General features: G+C 45.5%; 1 protein-coding gene across 3 annotated transcripts in view; it reads left to right on the top strand.

Annotated features, from left to right (window-relative positions):
- Positions 1-8,243, top strand: part of LOC119187625 (ornithine decarboxylase) — a 196,950-nt gene extending 188,707 nt beyond the window's left edge. For all 3 annotated transcript variants that reach the window (XM_075878493.1, XM_075878494.1, XM_075878495.1), the window contains exon 10: positions 7,253-8,243. In XM_075878493.1, coding sequence (XP_075734608.1) covers positions 7,253-7,579 — 327 coding nt within the window. In that variant the 3' untranslated portion in view covers positions 7,580-8,243. The remainder of the gene's footprint in view (positions 1-7,252) is intronic.
- Positions 8,244-21,712: the final 13,469 nt, after the last annotated feature.

Here is a 21,712-nt window from a genome sequence, read left to right as displayed (position 1 = left end):
AGCCACTAGACCACCGCGGCGGTGCTTTTGAACGTTATTCCCCCCCCACACACACACACACATATATATATATATATATATATATATATATATATATATATATATATATATATTATATATATATATATATATATATATATATGTATATATATATATATATATATATATATATATATATATAGGGAAAGAAGTGTATACCTAAGGGCTCATTTTTCCGTGTTTTGAAACAATATTATTGAGATATAACAGACAGTAATATCAAGGAATGTATAGAGAAAATTATTAGAACAAATGGAAAGTCAATAAGAAGAAAGAAAAGTGGGTGAAAAAATAACCAGTCGTGAGCAGGAATCGAACCTATGACCTTCAAATAACACGTTCGACGCTCTCTCTCTCTCTCTCTTTGTATCTCTCTCTCTCTCTATATATATATATATATATATATATATATATATATATGTATATATATATATATATACTGCCACCCACACGTAGTGGGTCGACTGCAAGAGCGGCTCTACCATCTGGAGGAAAAAAAGAAGATTTGCGTGTCTGTTCTCGGCTCGAGAGCCAGCCACGATTGACGCATCGTCCTAGAGATAGCTACGTTCAATATATCCCCCAGTACTTGTGACTCATCGTGACAAACTGGTGGAAGGTGCTGGGTAGTCTCACGGATGCTGCGGACCCCCCCAGGAAGCCGTAATACGAGTCCAGTGCCAGTCAATACTCCCGTGCATCGGACCAGCCGTCGAATCAGGAGATTGCCTCCGGAAGTCAACGATACTGCTCCCACCACGTCAACAAAGATGACCAGCACTTCGGTACAAAGCTTGCCAACCGGCACGGGAAGCACGTCGTCGAACCGATATACGTTGGAAAGCCCACGGGCACTGACGACATTCCATGGTACGGAGAGCGAAGACGTTGAGGACTGGTTGGCGGACTTCGAGCGCGTAGCCAACTTGAATCAGTGGGACGACGCGGTGAAACTGGGTCGTGTCTACTTCTATCTCGAAGGCGGGGCTCGCACGTGGTATCGAAATCGAGAGGAGCAGCTGACGACGTGGCCCGAATTCTGTCGTAGACTTCTGCAGACATATGCCAGCGCCGACCGCCAAGAAAGAGCTGAACGAGCTATTCTTGCCCGCGTCCAGTCGCCAAACGAAACTGTGACCGCGTACGTCGAAGACATGACGCGTCTCTTCCGACGGGCAGATTCAAGAATGACGGAGGACAAGAAGTGGCGTCACTTGATGCGTGGTGTCAAGGACCAGCTTTTCGCCGGCCTCGAGCGAAGTCCTCCAAAGACGGTCGCGGAGTTCTTGTCTGAAGCCATGACAATGGAAAAAATGCTACAGCAGCGATCAAACCAATACGACAGGCAAGTCAGTGGCATGTCCACTGCTGACATTTTCACCGCCGCTGGGACCATCAATGACTCCTTACGTGAACTCATTCGTAATATTGTACGTGAATAGTTGCAAAAGGCTGGTGTAACACCTCATCCTACGGTTAGCTCTATTGCAACTGTCATCAAAGATGAGCTGCACCAGGCCCTCCGGGACACCTTGCCTCCTGATACAGCTGCGTCAGCTCCTGCTGAATACCACCGTAAGACAACCTACACGGAAGCCTTGAAACGCCCTGCTGCATCGCCGTCATTGTTCGTTCATCCTGTCCCTGCAGTTTCACTCGAGTCAGCGCAGCACATACCATACTACGAAGGCACGTACACGCCACCGCCCCTGCCTTTTGTCTATGGTGCTTCTGTTGCCCATCGTTCAGCGCAACCGGTCCAGTACATCGACAATCGGCACTCGTATCCTCGGAAGTCTGATGTCTGGCGCACACCCGATCACCGGCCTCTATGCTTTCACTGCGGAGAAGCTGATCACTTGTACCGCCAGTGTCCTTATCGCCGTCTTGGGCTTCGCGGCTTCTCTGCGTACTCGCCGCCCCCCCCCCCGTTACGGTCAGAGACCACGCGACATCCAAAACTACCTCTCCCAGCAGCATTCACCACCGTCTGCCGGGCGCCAGTCGCGCTCGCCATCACCGAGGCGATTTTCATCAATGCCCCAGCGGTATTCTACCGCACGATCTTCCAGCCCCCGCCGGGAAAACTAGCCGAAGCGACCTCTTGGGGCGGGGTCGCTGAACGTCGAAGCGCTGAAGACCTCCTATTGACGCAGAACCGTACAGAAACTGGTCCGAAATCACCTGCTGCTGCAAAGGATAGCCGGCTTTGACTCGACATAGCAGTAACAATTGATGGTTGTGTAGTTAATGCGTTAGTGGACACCGGCGCAGACTATTCCATACTGAGCGGGAAACTGACAACGCAGCTGAAGAAAGTAATCACGCCGTGGCATAACTCGCACATTCGGACAGCTTGTGGCCATGTCGTAACTCCAATGGGCGCCTGCACAACTAGAGTACAGATTCAAGGGTACACATTCGTAGCAAGCTGCCTTGTTCTACGTGAATGCTGCCGTGACGTCATTCTGGGAATTGATTTTCTACAGGAAAATGGAGCTATCATTGATCTGCAAGAGCGCCGCGTCACGTTCTCAGCCCAGCGAGCAATCAACGTGCAGGATGATGGAATGCGTGTCGACGTACTCCGTATTTCTGAACAGAGCGTGACGCTTCCTCCCCGAGCCAGTGTTCTAGTCGACGTAACATGCTGTGGTTTGAGCGATGGCGATGTGGTGGCCGAGACAAATTTAGAACACCTCCTGCAGCAAGGCATATGTGTAGCGAGAAGTGTAATACACGTTCGCGACGGCCGATCTGAATTGCTCGTTACCAACTTTAGCAACGAGCATCGACACCTTTTCCGTGGCACTTCGATAGCGTTTGCCCACGAAGTAGCAAACGTAACCAACTGTCTCACGTCAGAAATAGTGGATAACGCAGACACATCAATGAGCAACATTGACATCAATCCTGATCTGTCCACCGATAACCAGACTGCGCTGCGAGCACTCTTGTTCGAGTACAGGTCTTGCTTCGCAAGTTGCTCAAAGATCCGCCAGACGTCCATCACTCAACACAGGATCATCACGTATGAGGACGCACGCCCAATACACCAGCACCCCTACCGCGTGTCGGCTAAAGAACGTGAAGCGATACGTACGCAAGTTCGCCAGATGCTTGACGATGGCGTTATCGAACCATCCAACAGCCCGTGGTCATCTCGAGTCGTGCTTGTCAAAAAGAAGGACGGGTCGCTACGCTTCTGCGTCGATTACCAAAACCTTAACAACGTGACCAAAAAGGATGTGTACCCGCTACTGCGTATTGACGATTCGCTGGATAGACCTAGTCGTGTCCATTATTTCACTTCTCTCGATCTCAAAAGCGGGTACTGAAAAATCGAGGTAGATCAGCGAGACCGCGAAAAGACAGCCTTCGTGACTCCAGACGGCCTATACCAATTTCGAGTACTCCCTTTCGGCTTGTGTACAGCGCGGGAGACTTTCCGGCGAATGATGGACACTGTCCTCACAGGGCTCAAGTGGCAAACTTGTCTTGTCTACCTTGATGATGTGGTGGTCTTCTCTGCCACGTTCGAGCAGCACCTACAGCTCCTGCGCAGCGTGCTGGAGGGTATCCGATCGGTGGACCTCATTCTAAAGCCACAGAAGTGCCACCTCGGCTATGAAGAACTGAAATTTCTTGGACATGTAGTTAGCGCTGAAGGAGTCCGGCCCGACCCAGACAAGCTTGCCGCTGTTGCCGAATTACCAGCTCCTGTCGATAAGAAAGCCGTCCGGCGCTTTCTTGGTTTGTGCGCCTACTATCGCCGGTTCATTCATGGCTTTTCACAGATAGCAGAACCTCTGACTCGTCTCACAAGGGACGACACGCCGTTTGTCTGGGAAAATGAGCAACAAGCAGCTTTTGATGAACTGCGACGGCGCATGCAATCAGCACACGTTCTCGCTCATTTCGACGATGATGCTTACACGGAGGTCCATACTGACGCTAGTAACGTTGGGCTTGGTGTAGTGCTCGTTCAGCGTCAAGACGATATCGAAAGGGTGATAGCCCACGCCAGCCGCTCTCTATCCCGTGCCGAGGCGAATTATTCCACTACGGAGAAAGAGTGCCTCGCAGTCGTGTGGGCAATCACAAAGTTTCGCCCATTCCTTTATGGTCGTCTCTTCAAGATAGTGACGGACCATCACGCGCTCTGTTGGTTGGCAAGCCTGCGTGACCCTTCAGAACGGCTAGCACGGTGGAGCTTGCGGCTGCAGGAATTTGACGTCACCATCGTCCACAAGTCCGGCCGTAAGCATGAAGACGCTGACACGCTGTCACGCACACCCCTTCATGTCGTCAGTCAGGAAGCAGAAGAAGACGAATGCTTCCTGGATGCCATTAGCTCATCAGACTTGAGTAAACTGCAGCGGGATGACGCAGAGATTCGTCCGATCATCGATCATTTAGAGGGCCAGGGCACAATCATACCACGTCATTTATCCCGCTCGTTGCCATCGTTCTACCTTCGAGATGGTGTGCTGTACAAGAAGAACGCTTGTCCGAACAACCGTACCTACCTCCCTGTGGTTCGTCGAGACATGCGAGACGACGTCCTCTTCGCTTGCCATGACGAAACCACATCCGGTCATCTGGGCTACTCACGGACACTTGCCAGAGTGAGCGAGAGGTACTATTGGCCAGAACTTTCGGCAAGTGTCAAGAAGTACGTCAAGAGCTGTCGGGAATGTCAGCGCCGAAAGCAACCATCTGTTAAGCCAGCTGGTTTGCTTCAGCCCGTTGAAGCACCCTGCACGCCATTCGACCAAGTTGGCATGAACATTCTCGGGCCATTCCCCCTATCTGCGGACAGCAACAAATGGGTGATCGTCGCGACCGACTATTTGACACGCTACGCTGAGACGCAGGCGATCCCACGAGCCACGGCTTCTGAGGTAGCACAATTTTTCATGTGCCACATCGTGTTACGACACGGTGCTCCTTCCAGTAGAATAACGGACAGAGGGACGGCATTCACGGCGCAGCTTATGGACGAGGTTTTCAAACTGAAGCAACACCACACACCGAAACACAACTGCGTACCACCCGCAAACCAACGGACTTACCGAGCGACTGAATAAGACTATCGCAGACATGATCTCAAAGTACATCGACGTACAGCACAAAACATGGGACCGGATCTTACCTTACGTGACCTTCGCGTATAATACCGCCGTGCAAGAGACCACGCGATTCACGCCATTTCGGCTTCTCTACGGCCGCGAAGTGCAGACCATGCTGGACTCTATGCTACCGTGTCAAGACGAAGACGAGTTGGCAACTGACGCCGATGAATTCACAGAGCATGCTGAGGAAGACCGGCAGCTCGCGCGACTACACATCGGCCAGCAACAGCAGGCAGACGCACGGCGCTATAACATTCGCCACAGTGTAGTATTTTACAACCCCGGAGACCAAGTTTGGGCGTCCGCCGCCGTGGCCTTAGTGAAAAGTTACTGAGCCGGTACTTTGGCCCTTATAAAGTGTTACGTCGCGTCAGTGACGTGAACTACGAAGTGGTTCCGGACTCAACATCGCAGGCACGGAGTAGGACACGACCGTGGTCGGATGTCGTTCATGTGTTGCGCATGAAACCATTTATTGCGCGTTGTTCATAACTTTTTTCTTTCCATACACTGTTCTTTGTGTTATTTATTTATTTTTGTGAACTTGCTTCTTCGTTCACTGATTTTACCTATATTGGCACGCTCGTTTCTATTTTTACTTCCGAATTTCCAATTTCTTTATTTCCACGTGCCTATGCCGTAACATCGTGGTGGTGCTATGTACTTTTCTTTCCCCCTTTTGGGACTTTTTTTCTTTTCGAAAGGGGGGATAATGCCACCCACACGTAGTGGGTCGACTGCAAGAGCGGCCCTACCATCTGGAGGAAAGAAAGAAGATTTTCGTGTCTCTTCTCGGCTCGAGAGCCAGCCACGACTGACGCATCGTCCTAGAGCTAGCTACCCAGTCGTTCAATATATCCCCCAGTACTTGTGACTCATCGTGACAATATATATATATATATATATATATATATATATATATATATATATATATATATATATATATATATATATGTATATGTATATATATACATCGTAAGCATTGGTAATTAACTCCATCCTCATCCCTGCATCATCATAATCACCATCATCCACTTGTCTCTTTCTCCTCATCGTCTGTGTGTCATAATCATCGTCTACATCAGGGGGCCTGTCCGTTCATTTTCCGAGGTCTTGTCTTTAATAAACGCTACAAGAATGTGAGACTTTTTTCTGGCTATTGATAGGACAGCTACTTTTTTAGCATTTATTTACATATGACAAACAGCACATCAGTAAGCCACTGTTTTTATTCAATATTTAATGCTACGAGTCATCATGAGAAATATTATTTGGATACAGGAGGATGTCGTTGGCAAATAGTCTGATATTTTCACTAGTATTAGATGGCAGGTCATTTATGAAAATTAATAATAATATCGGAGCCAAAACTCTTTCCTGTGCTACTCCTAACGTAAGCTGGGCTGCTCGAGAGATCTGGCTATGCACTTCAACAAACTGTGTGCAGTGAAATAGGTAGTCGTGAATTCACTAAACGATAAGGCGAGTAGCTAGTGTAATTTGGAATTTATAAATGAGTTTTGTTTTGTGAGAGACCCTATCGAAGCTTTTCCAGCAGGAGGGGGTCTGTTTGTTTCTGCTGATCGATACTAAGTGAGAGATGATGTGTTAGTTCGAGTAGTAGAGTGACAGTAGAAAGCTCTCTACAAGTGTCTTATGTTGTTAGGGGGACAATATAGGCCCACTTTCTAGAAAATTGACTGTATATTTGAGAATGATAACGATGTCATATGAAGTGCAATAAATAAGCATTTTATTATTATTAGTATTATTAATATTATTATATTATTATTATTATTGTTAATATTATTATTATTATTATTATTATTATTATTATTATTATTATTATTATTATTATTATTATTATTATTATTATTATTATTATTATTATTATTATTATTATTATTATTATTATTATTATTATTATTATTATTATTGTTGTTGTTGTTGTTGTTGTTGTTGTTGTTGTTGTTGTTGTTGTTGTTTGTGGCAGCCTAAATGATTTTGACTCATTCTTTGCGTATCTGTCTGTTCCGTGCTGGGGTCATAAACATCCTCTTTTAATTCATTCTTTGCAGCCTCCGTATGAGAGGCCTTCAGAGGTTCTCACCACTCTTTGGGGTGCTACCTGCAATCCTATGGACTGCATTCTACGCAAGGTGCCGTTCTTCGAAGTCTTTGTGGATGAGTGGCTACTAATGGACAACATGGGCGCCTACACGCTAGTACTGGCTTGTGGGTTCAACGGTTTTCCCATGCCGGAGGTGCATTACATCTGCACGGCGAAGCTCGCTCTTCAAGTTCGTCGGACCATCGATGCGATGGTGGTGCGATCGGGCTACGGCCATTTGCAACAAGCCGTGAAATGGCACCGCATGCGAAACAGTCTGTCACATAAGGCTTGACTTCTTGCCTGCCCAACTCGGTGGGAATATTTCCCAGCAGTACTGTACCTCATAGGCATGCATTTGTAACTTTACGGATATTTATACTCACTTGAGCAGAGCACTGCGGTCACACGAAATAGCAGTGACTTTTTTTATTATTCTAGCGCTAAGTTAGTGTCCTTTTCCTTCTTGTTAGTCGCCAAAAGTTAGGTACACGATGGCAATTACTTCGGATGTTATGTTCCATCAGACATGAGCAGCTGTTGCTTTTACAAGATAATGTATATTTCTCCTTACTAGGACCGATGCGGCGAAGATGTGACACATATGTCGCCCTACCGCACGGGCCGTAAAAAACTTTTTTGCGAGCTCCGCAACCGACTGAAACCTTATTTAATGGCCAAAGCAGCTAAGGCACAAATAGTTTTTGTTAGAATGCACTACATAATTTTTGTTACCTGAGCTGAAATTTTCACCCATTTCATTCAAAAATACCAAGCCCTTGTGGCTTAGGTTGTCCGATTAATTAACTCGCCGAAGACATACTACGCCTGTGCTAAAGTTTACTATTGCGTTCAGGTACCTGAAAAATTATCCCCGATCACCTTTCTCGTATGGTCGTTTTTAATTTCAACTGTCACTTGCTTGTACCTTTCAGCAATAAAACTGACTTTCTGTACCAGTTTCTCGTCTAGAATTCATTTACACTTGGCCGACCAAAGTTTTCTAAAGAAAAAAGAACGAAGGCTACAAGTTTTCGCCTAATATCTGCAGACAAACTAGTCAGTTGGTAAAACATTGTACGGGCCAGACTTCTGTCACAAAAAATTCATAGCTAAGAAACCGCCCATAGTAACTGCAATGTTCTAAAGTGCCAGTAAAATTACTCAATTTCGCTTAATAACAAACCTAGCTACAAGGCTTCCCCAACTTGGAGAAAAGAACAAGTGTGTGCAAAAACTGTTGTATAATGATGGGCGTTTATTTTTCTCTTTAGTTTTGCTGTGGTTTCGCACTACTTTTTTTAACATTGTTTCCTTAAGCCTTCACTACTCAATTCATCGGGCTGACACATACGTTTATGCAGTAAATTTATAGTTATTAAAAATAAGAAAGCGTCATGTAATATTGGTTTTTACATTTCGTATGAACCTTTCATTTAATGGCTCACGCCTTAGTTGTTGCTCTTACGGCAATTATGTGCACACTGGTAAAGGACGGAGGGTAAGGAAACTGTAACATTTATTTCTTGAAGTGATTTTCTTGCGCGGAGAAGAAAATCCGTGTATCACCAAACAAAAGAAAACAAAAATATGATACAAGAATACAAAGACGGGAACCGGAAGCACGCCAGTATACAATTAGTGCCATTTGACAACCATATGCACACAACTTGAAATGGTGATCAAGTTCTCCTATTTTCAGACACATAGATGACTTTTTTGTTCTTTTATATTGCACCAAGTACATAGCCAGAAATCGGAGACAATGATGTAATTGAGGAAGCCACCACCACATGCCACTACAAAAGCTAAAATACTGCGTGATGTGCCCACCCCAGTAGTGACGCGTCTCTTTGGGGTATTCAAGCACTGTCTTTGCCTCGCTCTACCCCAAATGTTCCCGAGAATTATACTCAAAAGATTAGGCAGCCTACCTGCTCACTCCGATACAATACAAGATCTAATGTGGATTGTTGAAACAACAATAATAACGCCAACAAAAACGACCCAGGAAATTGCTGGCATTAAACACACAATAACATATCATATCAAGTGAAAGAGCGCATTTCATCCAATCTAAAGCCCGGAGTCATTCTCAATTCGATGTTATTCTTAGCGAACTTCAGCAACATTGAGCGTATCTATTTATCTATCTATCTATCTATCTATCTATCTATTTATCTATCTATCTATCTATCTATCTATCTATCTATCTATCTATCTATCTATCTATCTATAAATCTGTCTAACTATCTAACCAATCATGTTTGGGTGCTCTCGTGGTCACCTCTTCAGCTTTGCGTGAACCAAAATTAACGTGGAAGGGTAAGTGATTTGACGAATATGATCTGCTGGTAAAGAGATGAATAATGTCACAATCCCGTCACGTACGTTGTCAAACACTTCCTTCCAGACAGTGAGACATACCCACGGGCGGGTATGAGCCGCTGGTATACGGGTATGTGCCACAGCTGATTGACACTTAGTATCTACCCAGGAACGATGAAAACGCATGGGCAATTTGAACGCGCGAGCGTTAAGAAATACTCGACATCGGTAGCGTCGATCCGACGAATTCAAAGAATAAATGTCAGGGTCCCAGCTGGAATAGAACCCATGCATTCTGCGGGGCAATGAAGCATTTTACCAGATGGCTACGCCAGGTCTCGGAACTACTTTTCAAATAGACGCTAATCTTCGTGAAATGTCGACATTGGTTGCAGTGCTGCCTACTTAATTAAATAAACATTACATTATTACTCCTTTGATACAGCCGTCACGTCGGGTAACGTCAATTGTGGTTATTGTTCATGCGCTGAAGTTTATTAAAGACGATAGTCTTTCTTGGGAACCTTCGACGCGAAAGAATTTTTGTCTGTCTGTCTGTCTGTCTGTCTGTCTGTCTGTCTGACCTTAACGATACCATAAATGGCATCAAAGTGGGCAAACGATACTCCAAATGGCTGACCCCATCCGCCCACCAATCTTGCTCAAGATTCAGTGTTCATGGTTGTGTGATTGTCAATTAAAAACCAATTTGTGCACATATATAAGGCATCAAATCAACACGTCAATATTCTGTATGTGTCTCTCTTCCTAGAAAAGGCATTCATAAGTACTTTTAAGTACCGTAGCGTTCATCACGTTGCGCTGACCATGCACAGCTGGCACGAAAAGGGAATTGTTTTCAACGCTTTGCCAAGACGACACGATGATGGCACCTACCCGTCTCCTTGCGTTCTACACCACAGAACACCTATGTAGTACCATTGAGACATGTAAAATTGTACCTTTGACAGTGCAACAAAAATAGGGGTAGTGGTGACGTTCTGAACTATCTTATCCGACCTGGAGATTGCTCTTCTAGGACTATCCTCTTCATTGCGTTGGGGCAGTAAGGCGGCTGCGTTGGCGGCCACGGCGGCTGGTGGCGGTGCGCGCCCGTAGGTTTGGGCATTTATTCGCTGCTGTTGCGCGACGGTATTCGCGCGCACGGCACCCTAACGTTACTATAAATATTTCCGCTATGCCGCCAGGTGACCGAGAAGCCTCAATTGGCAAAAAACATGCCAAGCAAGTAAGATAACATTGTTTATTGACAATCGTGAATGCAGCAGTATACATGTAAACAAAGAACACTGTCTCTCATAGAGTTCAACAATACATGCAAAAACCGTAATAGCCATCTGCTAGTAAGGGCCAATTCCTAACCTTTCAGTATTTGAACATCAGACTGAAGAGTTATGTGCACAGCTCAATCGGCTACTTCTCAGCGAAAGTACTGAAGTGATTGTTCTGGCTCAATAGCCATCTGCTTGCCGGGGAACGCAGACAACAATGTTGGAGAATATTGTTGCTCCCGTCTGTTGTGAGGTGCACAATATATTTACATTTTTGCAAGCAAAAGAATCACTAGCTTTTCCAATTTACGGTGAGTTGTGCCTAGTTCATGGATCAACTATGAGGAGTGAAACAAGTGTCAGAACATGGTGTTGAGAATTCCGAAATGGCTGAACAAATGTGTGCCACAAAGAGTGGAACACCACCCAAGCTTCCAGACAAACCGAATTGTTCAAGTGGACAGGATATTGCAATAGATTGAGGACAAACAGTTAGTCTTGCTTAAATATTCAACGTCGGGTCGTAAGATTAACCACACACAGAAAGAAACAAATATAGACACCATGGGCGCTGACTTACAAAGGTTTCATTCCTTGAGGAAACAGGCTAATATAAACCCACTCTTCGTCGACACATGGGCAATATGATCGGGCCTTCTCTTACTTCATCACGCTATTGGACGCATGCTCTCTAGATAACGTGTTTCTGACTCATACAGGTTTAGTGACGTTTCGCTAACACACTTATTACCTCGTTTATTTATGTGATATGCCTCCAAAATAGCTATGTTGGCCACACGTGGCACTGCGTCACTGATCGAGCGAGGAAACACGCTCTCATGGTATAGGATAAGAACGGTGCGCCTCTGAAAGCTCATTTTATAGCTTGTGTATCCACACCAGACTTCACGCAGATTAAGATCATTCGAAGAAGTACAAACAATTTAACACGGGAAACTTTGGAGGCATATCACATAAATAAACGGGGTAATAAGTGTTTAAGTGAAACGTTGCTAAAGCTCTCTGAGTCAGAAACACGTTATCTAGAGAGAGATCATGTGTCCGATAGCGTGATTAAGTAAGAGAAGGGCTGATCATGTTGAGCCTGGGTTGACAAAGAGTGACTTTGTGTTAGCCTCTTTCCTTAAGGAATAAACAGTTGTAAGTGAGCGCTCGTGGTGTCTATATTTGTTTCTTTCTGTGTGTGGTTGTTCTTTCGGCACGACGTTGACTATTTAATCAAGACATGCACCAACTAGCCCAACAGCGAGTTCTACTGGAATAACAGTTAGTGGTCTGTAAGTCAAAGTTCCCCTTGTTTGCCTCACTACGATTTGCACAATTGTAGCTGATATGCCCAGGTATCACAAAGCAAGTTTCTAAAAATGCTTACCGACCAACTGAAACAATAAAGGACATCCAGTGAATGTACGTTTTTGGACTGCTACTAATAAAAAGAGGACGACTTGTTTTCGCACACTGCTGCACAGGCGATGACGCTTGAAATTGTACGCGATTGCCGAACCACCACAGTGGTGCCACCACTCCTTTTCACAAACATTTCCCCCCCCCCCTTAAAAATCAACTAATTACCTTACTGCAGTCGGAAAAAGGTGGCTACCATTTTCTAAGTCAAAAAGGGCAATTTTAGTCTTTATTTCTTAAAATGCGGGTGGCACACAAAGCTGATATATACTGTGGAACACTCCACCACAGTATTAAGTACAATAAAGATTGATGATGTCACAAATTCTTATCCGGAACCGGTCTCCTACATGACAACGTGCATCCTTGCACCATAATCAGAACCAATAGGAAAATCAAATATTTTGGTAGGAAACACCAATTACTCGCCATATTGTCCTGAGCCAGCACGATGCGATTATTTCGTCTTTTTTCACATGAAACAGTGATTCGGGGTACGATTTGAAGAGAGCGAAATTCAAGACCACCGTTCACAACAGGTTCAAGTACCAGGTTATGGTGCTTTATGCAGATTGACATAGGAAACTAGTGCGACGGTACGAAAAGCGCCAGCAAGTTAGCTGTGATTCTGTATAAAATTGAAGTAGCTTTTCGCTAAGCGAAGCCCAAAAATAGAAGCTTTTGCTCGACTGATGTGTGGAGTTTAACGTCCCAGAACCACCGTGTTATTATGAAAGATGCCGTATTGGAGGGCTCCGGACATTTCGACCGCCTGGGGTTCTTTAACGTGCACCCAAATCTGAGCACACAGGTCCACAGCATTTTCGCCTCCATCGAAATTGCAGCCGCCGCAGCCGGGATTCAACCCCACAAACTGCGGGTCAGCAGCCGAGTACCTTAGCCACCAGACCACCGTGGCGGGGCTAGAAGCTTTTGCTAATGAATATTTACTTGCTTGGGCCCAAATCACCCTTAGTTTTTGAATAACCTTCAGGAAATTGATATGCTTTGGATTGACAGATGAATAAATTAGTTGTTCCTGTGCCATTGGTGAATAGTCATCAAATACGCTGCTCAAGCATTGGACAACGGCAAAATTAGAACTCACATTTCTATTCTTTCCTACTTCTTATTGTCTTTCTCACTCTCAACACAGGTGTAATACAAAAGTAGTCCTAAATCAAGGAAATGGCTGTTAGTAGACATTCGAATCATCAACATGTACAAACACTGGCGAACTCTGATTATACCTTCTGAGTGCACTAAGCCACTGCTCTCTGCTCTGTTAAAAATTGACATACCTTTAAAATTGCCTTGTCTTGTGTGAGGTGTTTTGATAGAACAAATAATATTGCATTAAAGGTCATTATTTGAACTCAGTAAAGTAAAAGTGCACAGCCTTGTGTATTTCTATACGGAGAAATCTCTCGACAATTTGAACACATTGGTATCCACAACAGCTAATTTGAACTGGAAGCCCCTTGTTTTCGTTGCTTCTCGCACAAGTCTGTTCAGAGTGACCGCAAAGTTTTGTTAAATCAAGCCAAACTGAATATACTAGAGGTGGACAACAACCATTCAGCAGCATTTCTCAGCAAATGAGATTTCAGATGCTGAACTGGAGCCCTTCGACAAGCTCCGAATGATGGTCATGGAGTTACAGCAGAAGAAATGCAAGCGAATGCAAAAATAAATTATTTCTCATTTTGATTCAGTTAACTCTGTCATGTAAACAAGCATGTTTCAAAGCACAAATATTGAAATACGTTTCAGCACTAAGGCTGACTGCTTGCGTACATAGCGATGCTTGTTTTTGGCGTACCATCAGCCTGATTACATCCCCTGCAGGGCAATGGCCTCTCCCATGATTGGCCAATCAACTTGGTCCTGTGCTTTCTGCTGCCACATTATACGTACGAACTTTTTAATTTAATCGGCCCACCTAACCTTCTGTCTTCGTGCGTTTTACTTCTCTGTGATTCTAGTCATTTACCCTTATTGACCAGTGGTTATCCTGCCTGCGTACTACGTGCCCAGGCCATGTCAAATTTCTTCTTCTTGATTTCAGCTATGATATCCTTAACGCCGATTTGGTTCCTCACCCTATTTGCTTTCTACTTTTGTCTTATGGTTACGCCAATCATTTTGCTTTCCATCGCTCGCAGAGTTGTCCTCAATTTAAGCTGAACCCTCTCTGTAAGCATCCAGGCTTCTGCTTCGTAGGCAAGTAGGGGCAAGATGCAGCTGTTATATACCTTCCTCTTGAGAGTTAGTGACAGATTATCATTCATGATTTGAGAATGATTGCCGAATGTGATCAATCCATCTTTTTTCTTCTAGTTATTTTATTCGCGTGGTTCGGCTCCAGAATTGCTACCGCTGCAAGATACGTGTCTCGCTCAATAAAGGGACGAGTTCTTGCACAGCTACTTTTTTAGAACTTTGACACTGCCCCTCCCAACATGCACGCGTTATCAGTAACTTTGTTTCAGCACTACTATAGCTGTACATACCACTGCGTTGCAACTGTCCCTACATTCACAGCAGTCTTTACACAATGAGAAAAAGAAGTGATACTAAATAAGCACTACTACAAGCCCATTTCTTACCTAGCTATATGTGATACTCTATGCAAAGCTTGACACGTATAGTGAAGTAAAGTATGTGCACCCCATCACATCCACAATCCAAGATATTTAAATCCTGCACATTTCCTGTAAACGGAGTATTCTATAAAGCAAGAAAGAACAATCTGTGCACCCATTTTCGAACAGCTTGAACATACCACACACTATTACAGTTTTTCAGTATAAGGCTTCCATTTGTCCATCAGCTTCATTGGTGGCGCATAGGGTTGTCACTACAGCAACTGCTGAGCTTGTTACGGCTCAATGTGGGTAGCTTGGAAATCAATGGTCTCTCTCTACTCCAGTTTTCTGAGAAGAAAAAATAACCGAGTCATAAGCAGAGTAAGACAGATATGGTTGAACAAAATATGTTCAAATAAATAGAGTCTCTTGAACCATACCTTGCGAGGATTTTGGCCCATGAGCTTGCTTTCAGTGATGACACATTCTCCGCTGATTTGAGGTAGGTTCAGAGCGATGAGGCAACCAAGCGTACATTGATATGAGCAGTTCCTTGGAGGCTGTGGTTGGGTTGTAAGGAAAAAAAACAGTCCTGTTTACTCTGGTAGAAGTGCCAATGAATTTGTGGTGAATGACTAAGAAGAATATGCATGGGAACACTGCATATAAGAAAGGTAGTGGGGACATAACATTGCTATTTTTGTGAATTTGTCTAGTGAATGGCATTATAATGAATTTGTTTTAGTGACGTTCTTCAGAGGACAAAGCTAGCTAATTCCTTATCTGGATACACTATACAATTCATGCAATTGTAATATGCTTCATCGTAAACTTACAAAAAATTTACAAACGCGTACTTGTACTGAAAGTTCACTTGGCTCTACTATGCAATGAATTCGCCCCGCCGTGGTGATCTAGTGGCTAAGGTACTCGGCTGCTGACCCACATGTCACAGGATCGAATCTAAGCTGCAGCGGCTGCATTGCCGATGGAAACGGAAATCTTGTAGGCCCGTGTGCTCAGATTTGAGCGCACGGGCCTACAAGAGAACCCCAGGTGGTCAAAATTTCTGGTGCCCTCCACTACGTTGTCTCTCATAATCATATGTGGTTTTGCGACGTTAAACCCCACATATTATCATCATTATGCATTGAATTTATGAGCATATATTGCAGCAGACTCATTTTAAGCAGAAACAGGTAGAACTTATGCTGTGATCTGTGTTACAAATTTTAGCAGTAAAGATATTTTTAGCGAATGTGACAACAAAGTAAACAACCTCAAACATTCACTAGGTGTGCATCTCGATAGCTGTACAATTTGAAAAGTCTTATGAAATGACAAAACCTGTAACGCGGGCAAAGAAAAGGGCCATATTTAGATTTAAAGCAGCGCATTTTCACTCACCGGCGAACATGCCCACAATGTGCATGATTTTTTCGTTTTCGTAGGCAGTCTCCAAGCAATTTGCTGGCGTTGAAATTTCACGCTGGAGGCTGCGCAGCCGGACGTCGGTGAAGCGCAGCAGCTGACATGGTTTACCGCCTTTAGACCCGTTCGCTTACATACATTAACTCAGTAACCGCTCTTGTAATAATAGTAAAAGCAATACAAAAAAAATTTTATAAATTTTTTTATAAACAACGACGTGGTAACTATAATTAACAGTCTTTAGATACATCTTGAAATAAAAACTTTAGCCGCGTTGAGCGCCCCTAACAGGGGAAATGCACACTAACTTACCCGAAGGCTAAAATTGGAGTTAGTAGTTCCACTACGCACCCACATGACTAAACTCACCGCGGTTGGTTTTTTCACCCTATACGGCCATTGTGGGAACTTGGGGTTTCCGGGACCTGTCTACACCTACTCACCTCCGAGACGGGCGCGCAGGGCACGATCGCTTTCTTTTTCAAGGTAAGTGCCAGATAGCCCTCATGTCTCACGAGTGACGTGTCTTGCGCTCGCTGACCTCCGCTGCACGCTCGAGGCACTCTAAGGCAGCGCCTCCAGAATACCATTCACCAATTTTCTTGCGCTGAACATCACATAAACGTTTTGTCCACTCTCTCCAGACGAGAGACTATCCTCTTTTGACGACGTTTGCAGTGTAACATGCAGATACGGGGCCAATTTTTTTATGCAGCAGTGTCCAGGGTCCGCATCCTCGCGAGCATCAGCCCTTCATATAAGCTTTTGGTGTTGCTAATACCCATGTTCCTGTTGGCATCGAAGTGTTAGTGAAAACAACTGGTTATATGAACATCTGCAACTCTTAAACATACTTCTCTGTGTGCAACATTTGTAAATATATGTAGCGTCCTTACATGACGCGTCGCTCAATAAAAAAATGCAACACGGTCACCTTCCCTCCACTGCTTCTCAAAACGTCGCTTTCCAGGTACGTGGGATCTCCCGAATTTTAGCGTGGTAGCGTTAAAGAGCTCGTGGCGCAGAAAACCCGCTGCTGGCGTCAGCCTCGTTGGGTGTGACCGAAAATTCAAGTTACCGAGATAGCCGCGGGAGGCCGCTACTTGTTCACGCGTGTGCGTGTGATCGCACTCCACCGGTCGCGTCGCCTAGTTTCCCGGCGCCGGTGATGTGGCACGTCGTCGAGAAGATGGGGATCTTCGGTAGCGTGAAGGTCGTATATACCAAAATTTAGTATTGTGAGACATCACTGAATGACGAAAGTATATGACTGATCGAAACATGATAATCATGAGATGCGTGGCATGTAAGAATATGACTACATGCCACGGTTATGATGCGCTCGCGGCTGTTTCGCCTTCTTAATATATACTAAATTCAGTATCACCTGACGCGATCAGACGGTGAAGGTGAACGACACGTCTGAACATGATAATCATGACATTCGTGTCATTTCGAACACGACTATATGCTACGCTTATATCGCGCTCGTGGCCATTTCACTCGCTCCACATGTGCCAAAGTTCGTATTACGCGATAGCGTTAAACAGCTCGTGTCGCAGAAAACCCACCGCCGGCATCAGCTCCGTTGCTGGTGAGCGAAAAATCGTCTGTGCGTCTGTGACCTAAAAATCAAGTTACCGAGATGGCCGCGGTAGGCCGCTACTTGTACATGCGTGCGCGCGCGATCGCACTGGAAAAGCCCCGCATTTGAAAAAAAAAAAGTGCTCAAGGTCACGAGGCGCAGTATTTTCTTTGCCCTGCCACCCCTCCCTGCTTAGCTTCCAGCGCTTTCGAAGGGACGAGAGAAGAGATAATGCACTTGCAGCATGCGACAAATCTTTGTAACTCCACACGAACTGGACGGATTCTTAAAATGTTTGTGGCGTTGAATTCGTGAGGCTATAAGCTCTTCTAGTGAATTAATTCCATGGTTACTTGAAACATTGTTTTGGGGCCCCTTTAACGTATTTCGTTCGACAGGTGTCACGGCGTAAACGAGCCTGTTCGGCGATAATAGCGCGCGCTGGTCCAATATACTGTGTGCGTGTATGTAACAAAACATATGAATAAGTATGCGCTTAGCGGTCGAAGAGTGCACTAGGGGCCGGATTTCAATGTCGCGTTTAATTCTTAAAGGCAAAGCTTAAGAGTCCCCCAACTTATTTCAAACCTTTTCTCTGACACCTCTAATACAAGTTGAAACAAGCAAAAGCGGGTTTAAATAGAGGCAGCTATCGTAGGCTGTGGGGCGAAATCAAAAACTTGGAGAACGTAGGCGTTTCATGGCACGTTATTAGAATAATGCCAAACCACCGAATTCAGAAATGCTACACTCTAAGGCAAAAGGCTGTTAAAAGGGTGTGCGGTTCGTTCTTTTGGGCACTAATGGGGCTGCCACAACCATCAATCCCTTTAAGGACTTCCGGCACCGGGCCTAACAGCTGGTCCCCACAGACGAGCTCGAGGGACTAACATTTAGTCCTCACATTTACACCTCGATAAGTAACCGTTAGTCGCACAATTCACCTTAAACAACTAACATTTAGTCCTCACATTTGCACCTTATAGGGCAACTGTTATTACCCACATTTACACCTTACTGGGCAATCGTTAGTCCTCACAGTTGCACCTTGCCGGACAAATGGTTGATCCACTGTAATACTCCAAGCGGATGAACTTTTTGTCCCTAGTTCAAACATTGTTTTTTGTTTATTTTCCGCCAGGCCTAATACTTTTTTCGCCTATTTTTCTGTGCAGTGAGCAACGAATTACCCATAAAAGAACACGCGAAAAAGTAGTTAGCCACCTATGTGTAACTGCTTTCGCAGTCACGGCAACAACGAAAGACAAAAGTTAGACCTCGAAATCTTTTACTTTTCTACATACACATAGATTTTCTCCATTTTTTTAAGTGCATTCATGGTGAAGTGTACAAGTCCAGTCTCGTTGTCTAATCTTGTTCACTCCTTGTGGAGCTCCTCCGACGGAAGCGATAGATGACAGGCATAGCAGACGCCAGCGCACGCAGCCTTCTGCATGTTGTGTTTCCACGGCTGCACGTACAATAATGAAGTAAAAATAGTTAGACGCGTGACAGAAGATGAAGATGCACGCATATAACAAGTACGTGCACGTTATTATAAAAAGAAGCGTTAAAATATCACACACAAATAACTTTACCTTCACATCTCGCACAGTCCTTCTGAAGCTGCTCTGAAGAACGAGATGGATGACGGGCATCGCAGACGCTAGCGCACAGTCTTCAGCACAATGTGTGCCCACGGCTGCACAATAAGTATGTAAAATAGTGAGTCACACTTGACAGAGGATGAATACAAATGCATATGAGAAGATGTGACATGCTAATAATTTCACCGTGATGTCACATATCGTCAAAGACTCATTTCGATCCCCGTAGCGCAACAGCTTAGGAGCGGCGGCCACAGTCACAACTCTGCGAACCACTGTGTCGCTAACAAGTCGGCGAGTCCTAAGCGAGTGACGTCGTTCAGCTCGAGCAAGCGAACGCGAGACCAAACACGGCGCTGCACGCGGAGTGTCTGTCGCCAGCGAACTTCGAACAGAAGAGCGAGCATACGCTTGACCACCCCACGAACAGCGCCGAGTTGGTTTGGAGCTAGCGTTGGAGAAATCGACGGTAATGCAGCCCTTTTCCACAAACTTGAGCGAGTGGAGCGCGCACACGCGACTCCGCCGCCGCAGCGAACGGACGGCGCCGAGCTGATTGCGACCGACTGACGGGAAGACGAACTATAATGGCGACCAATTTTCAGTGAGTTCTGATGCTAACGAGAGCCCCGCCAGCCCGTGCTGGTGCACTTACAGCGTGTGACATACTACAACCAAGCTGTTTACGAGAACCCGCAAGGTGTTTTCAACGACTCCCAACACAGTGACGAGGTCTCAGCCCAATAGCGTCAGCCCGGAGCTCATGCGGCGGCGAAGACAAGCGAGCACTCGATGAGCGAGCGTACGGAAGACCGACGGCAATGGCGGCCAATTTCCAGGCGGTCGCAAAGCACAGGCGAACTGCGGACGCCGAAGCTGACCCTCGCGATTCATTTCGTGCGTGTGATATACACCAACGACCTAGCCCGTTGCCGGAAAGCGCGATCCGTATCACACACGCGACAAGTGGAGTAGAATGAAGAACGATAACCCACTTGCTTAAGAATCCAGTGCTGCTTTCTGCCCTGAGTCGGACTGAAGTATATATTCGATAGGCCTGATGTCTTCTCGGCCGCCATATTGGCCTTCCCAACTGTTGCTGTCGTGTGTTGGTCGTGAATAACTTGAAGCCAGAGATATACAGGGTGGCGTGGTGACGTGTCGAGACTTGCTCCAGACTTCATGGGTGCAGCGAAACGCAAAAGAAGCAGCCCACGCTCATCCAAGCGTAAACACAAGCACCACGTCGTAATTCCGAGATTGTCTAAGCCAGGTGGCTGGGGTCGAGCACTCTAAGCGCGACGCAACGCGAACCGTCGCCAGTAAAATACGAGGAAAGACTGAGCCAGCAGTGGAAGAGAAGGATGATTAGTCACCTTGGCAACGCTTTTCGCGCTGCCTGCAATCCCAGGGCGGTTCATCCCTTTGGATTGTGCTTGGAGACTAAGTTGTTTCGCGCGGCGCGCTTCTCTCTGTGGTTGCTCCTCAACGGTCTATTCGTTCAACGCGCGCGCCCATTGGGCTCCGTTACTCTTTTTTCGGGTAATTTTGCCTTAGAGTGTATTTGAACTTGACTTGGCTGCCTTCAATGTAGGGTGTAGGAAACACGTTTGTGCGTTTGTGCTTTTTGGCGCCGCATAAAGCAGCGTGTTCTAAACACATTTGTGCTGCATTGAAGGTGGTAGCAAGTCATGTTTAAGTCAAGAAGCGTTTCTAAATACGGGGGAAAATGCACTAATGGTTTCCTAGTATCTGAAAACGATATGATATTTCGTGTTTAACGTACCGAAATCACCATATGATTACGAGTCATGCTGTAGAGGAGGGCTCCAGGAATTTCGACCACCTGGGGTTCTTTAACATACACCCAAACCTGACCACAATGGCCTGCAGCGTTTTCTCCTCCATTGAAAACGTAGCCGTCACCACCGTGATTCGATCCCGCGACCAGTGGGTCGGCAGCCGATATCCGAAAGCGAGAGCTGTTATGAATGCGATATCTCAATTGTGAGATATGGTGTTTTTATGTTGTATGTGTGTATGTGTGCGTGTGTGCGTGTGCGCGCTTGCCTCCGTGCGTGCATGCGCGCACGGATTTTGTTATGATGGGGCGCGTTGCCTTAGCGGAGAGATGGCGTGATGCGTACATGTCTAAAAATTTTGGCGACGAAG

The sequence above is a fragment of the Rhipicephalus microplus genome, chromosome X (genome assembly GCF_043290135.1).
Source record: "Rhipicephalus microplus isolate Deutch F79 chromosome X, USDA_Rmic, whole genome shotgun sequence".
Lineage (NCBI taxonomy): Eukaryota > Metazoa > Arthropoda > Arachnida > Ixodida > Ixodidae > Rhipicephalus > Rhipicephalus microplus.
This window is presented reverse-complemented; position numbering and strand designations above follow the sequence as displayed.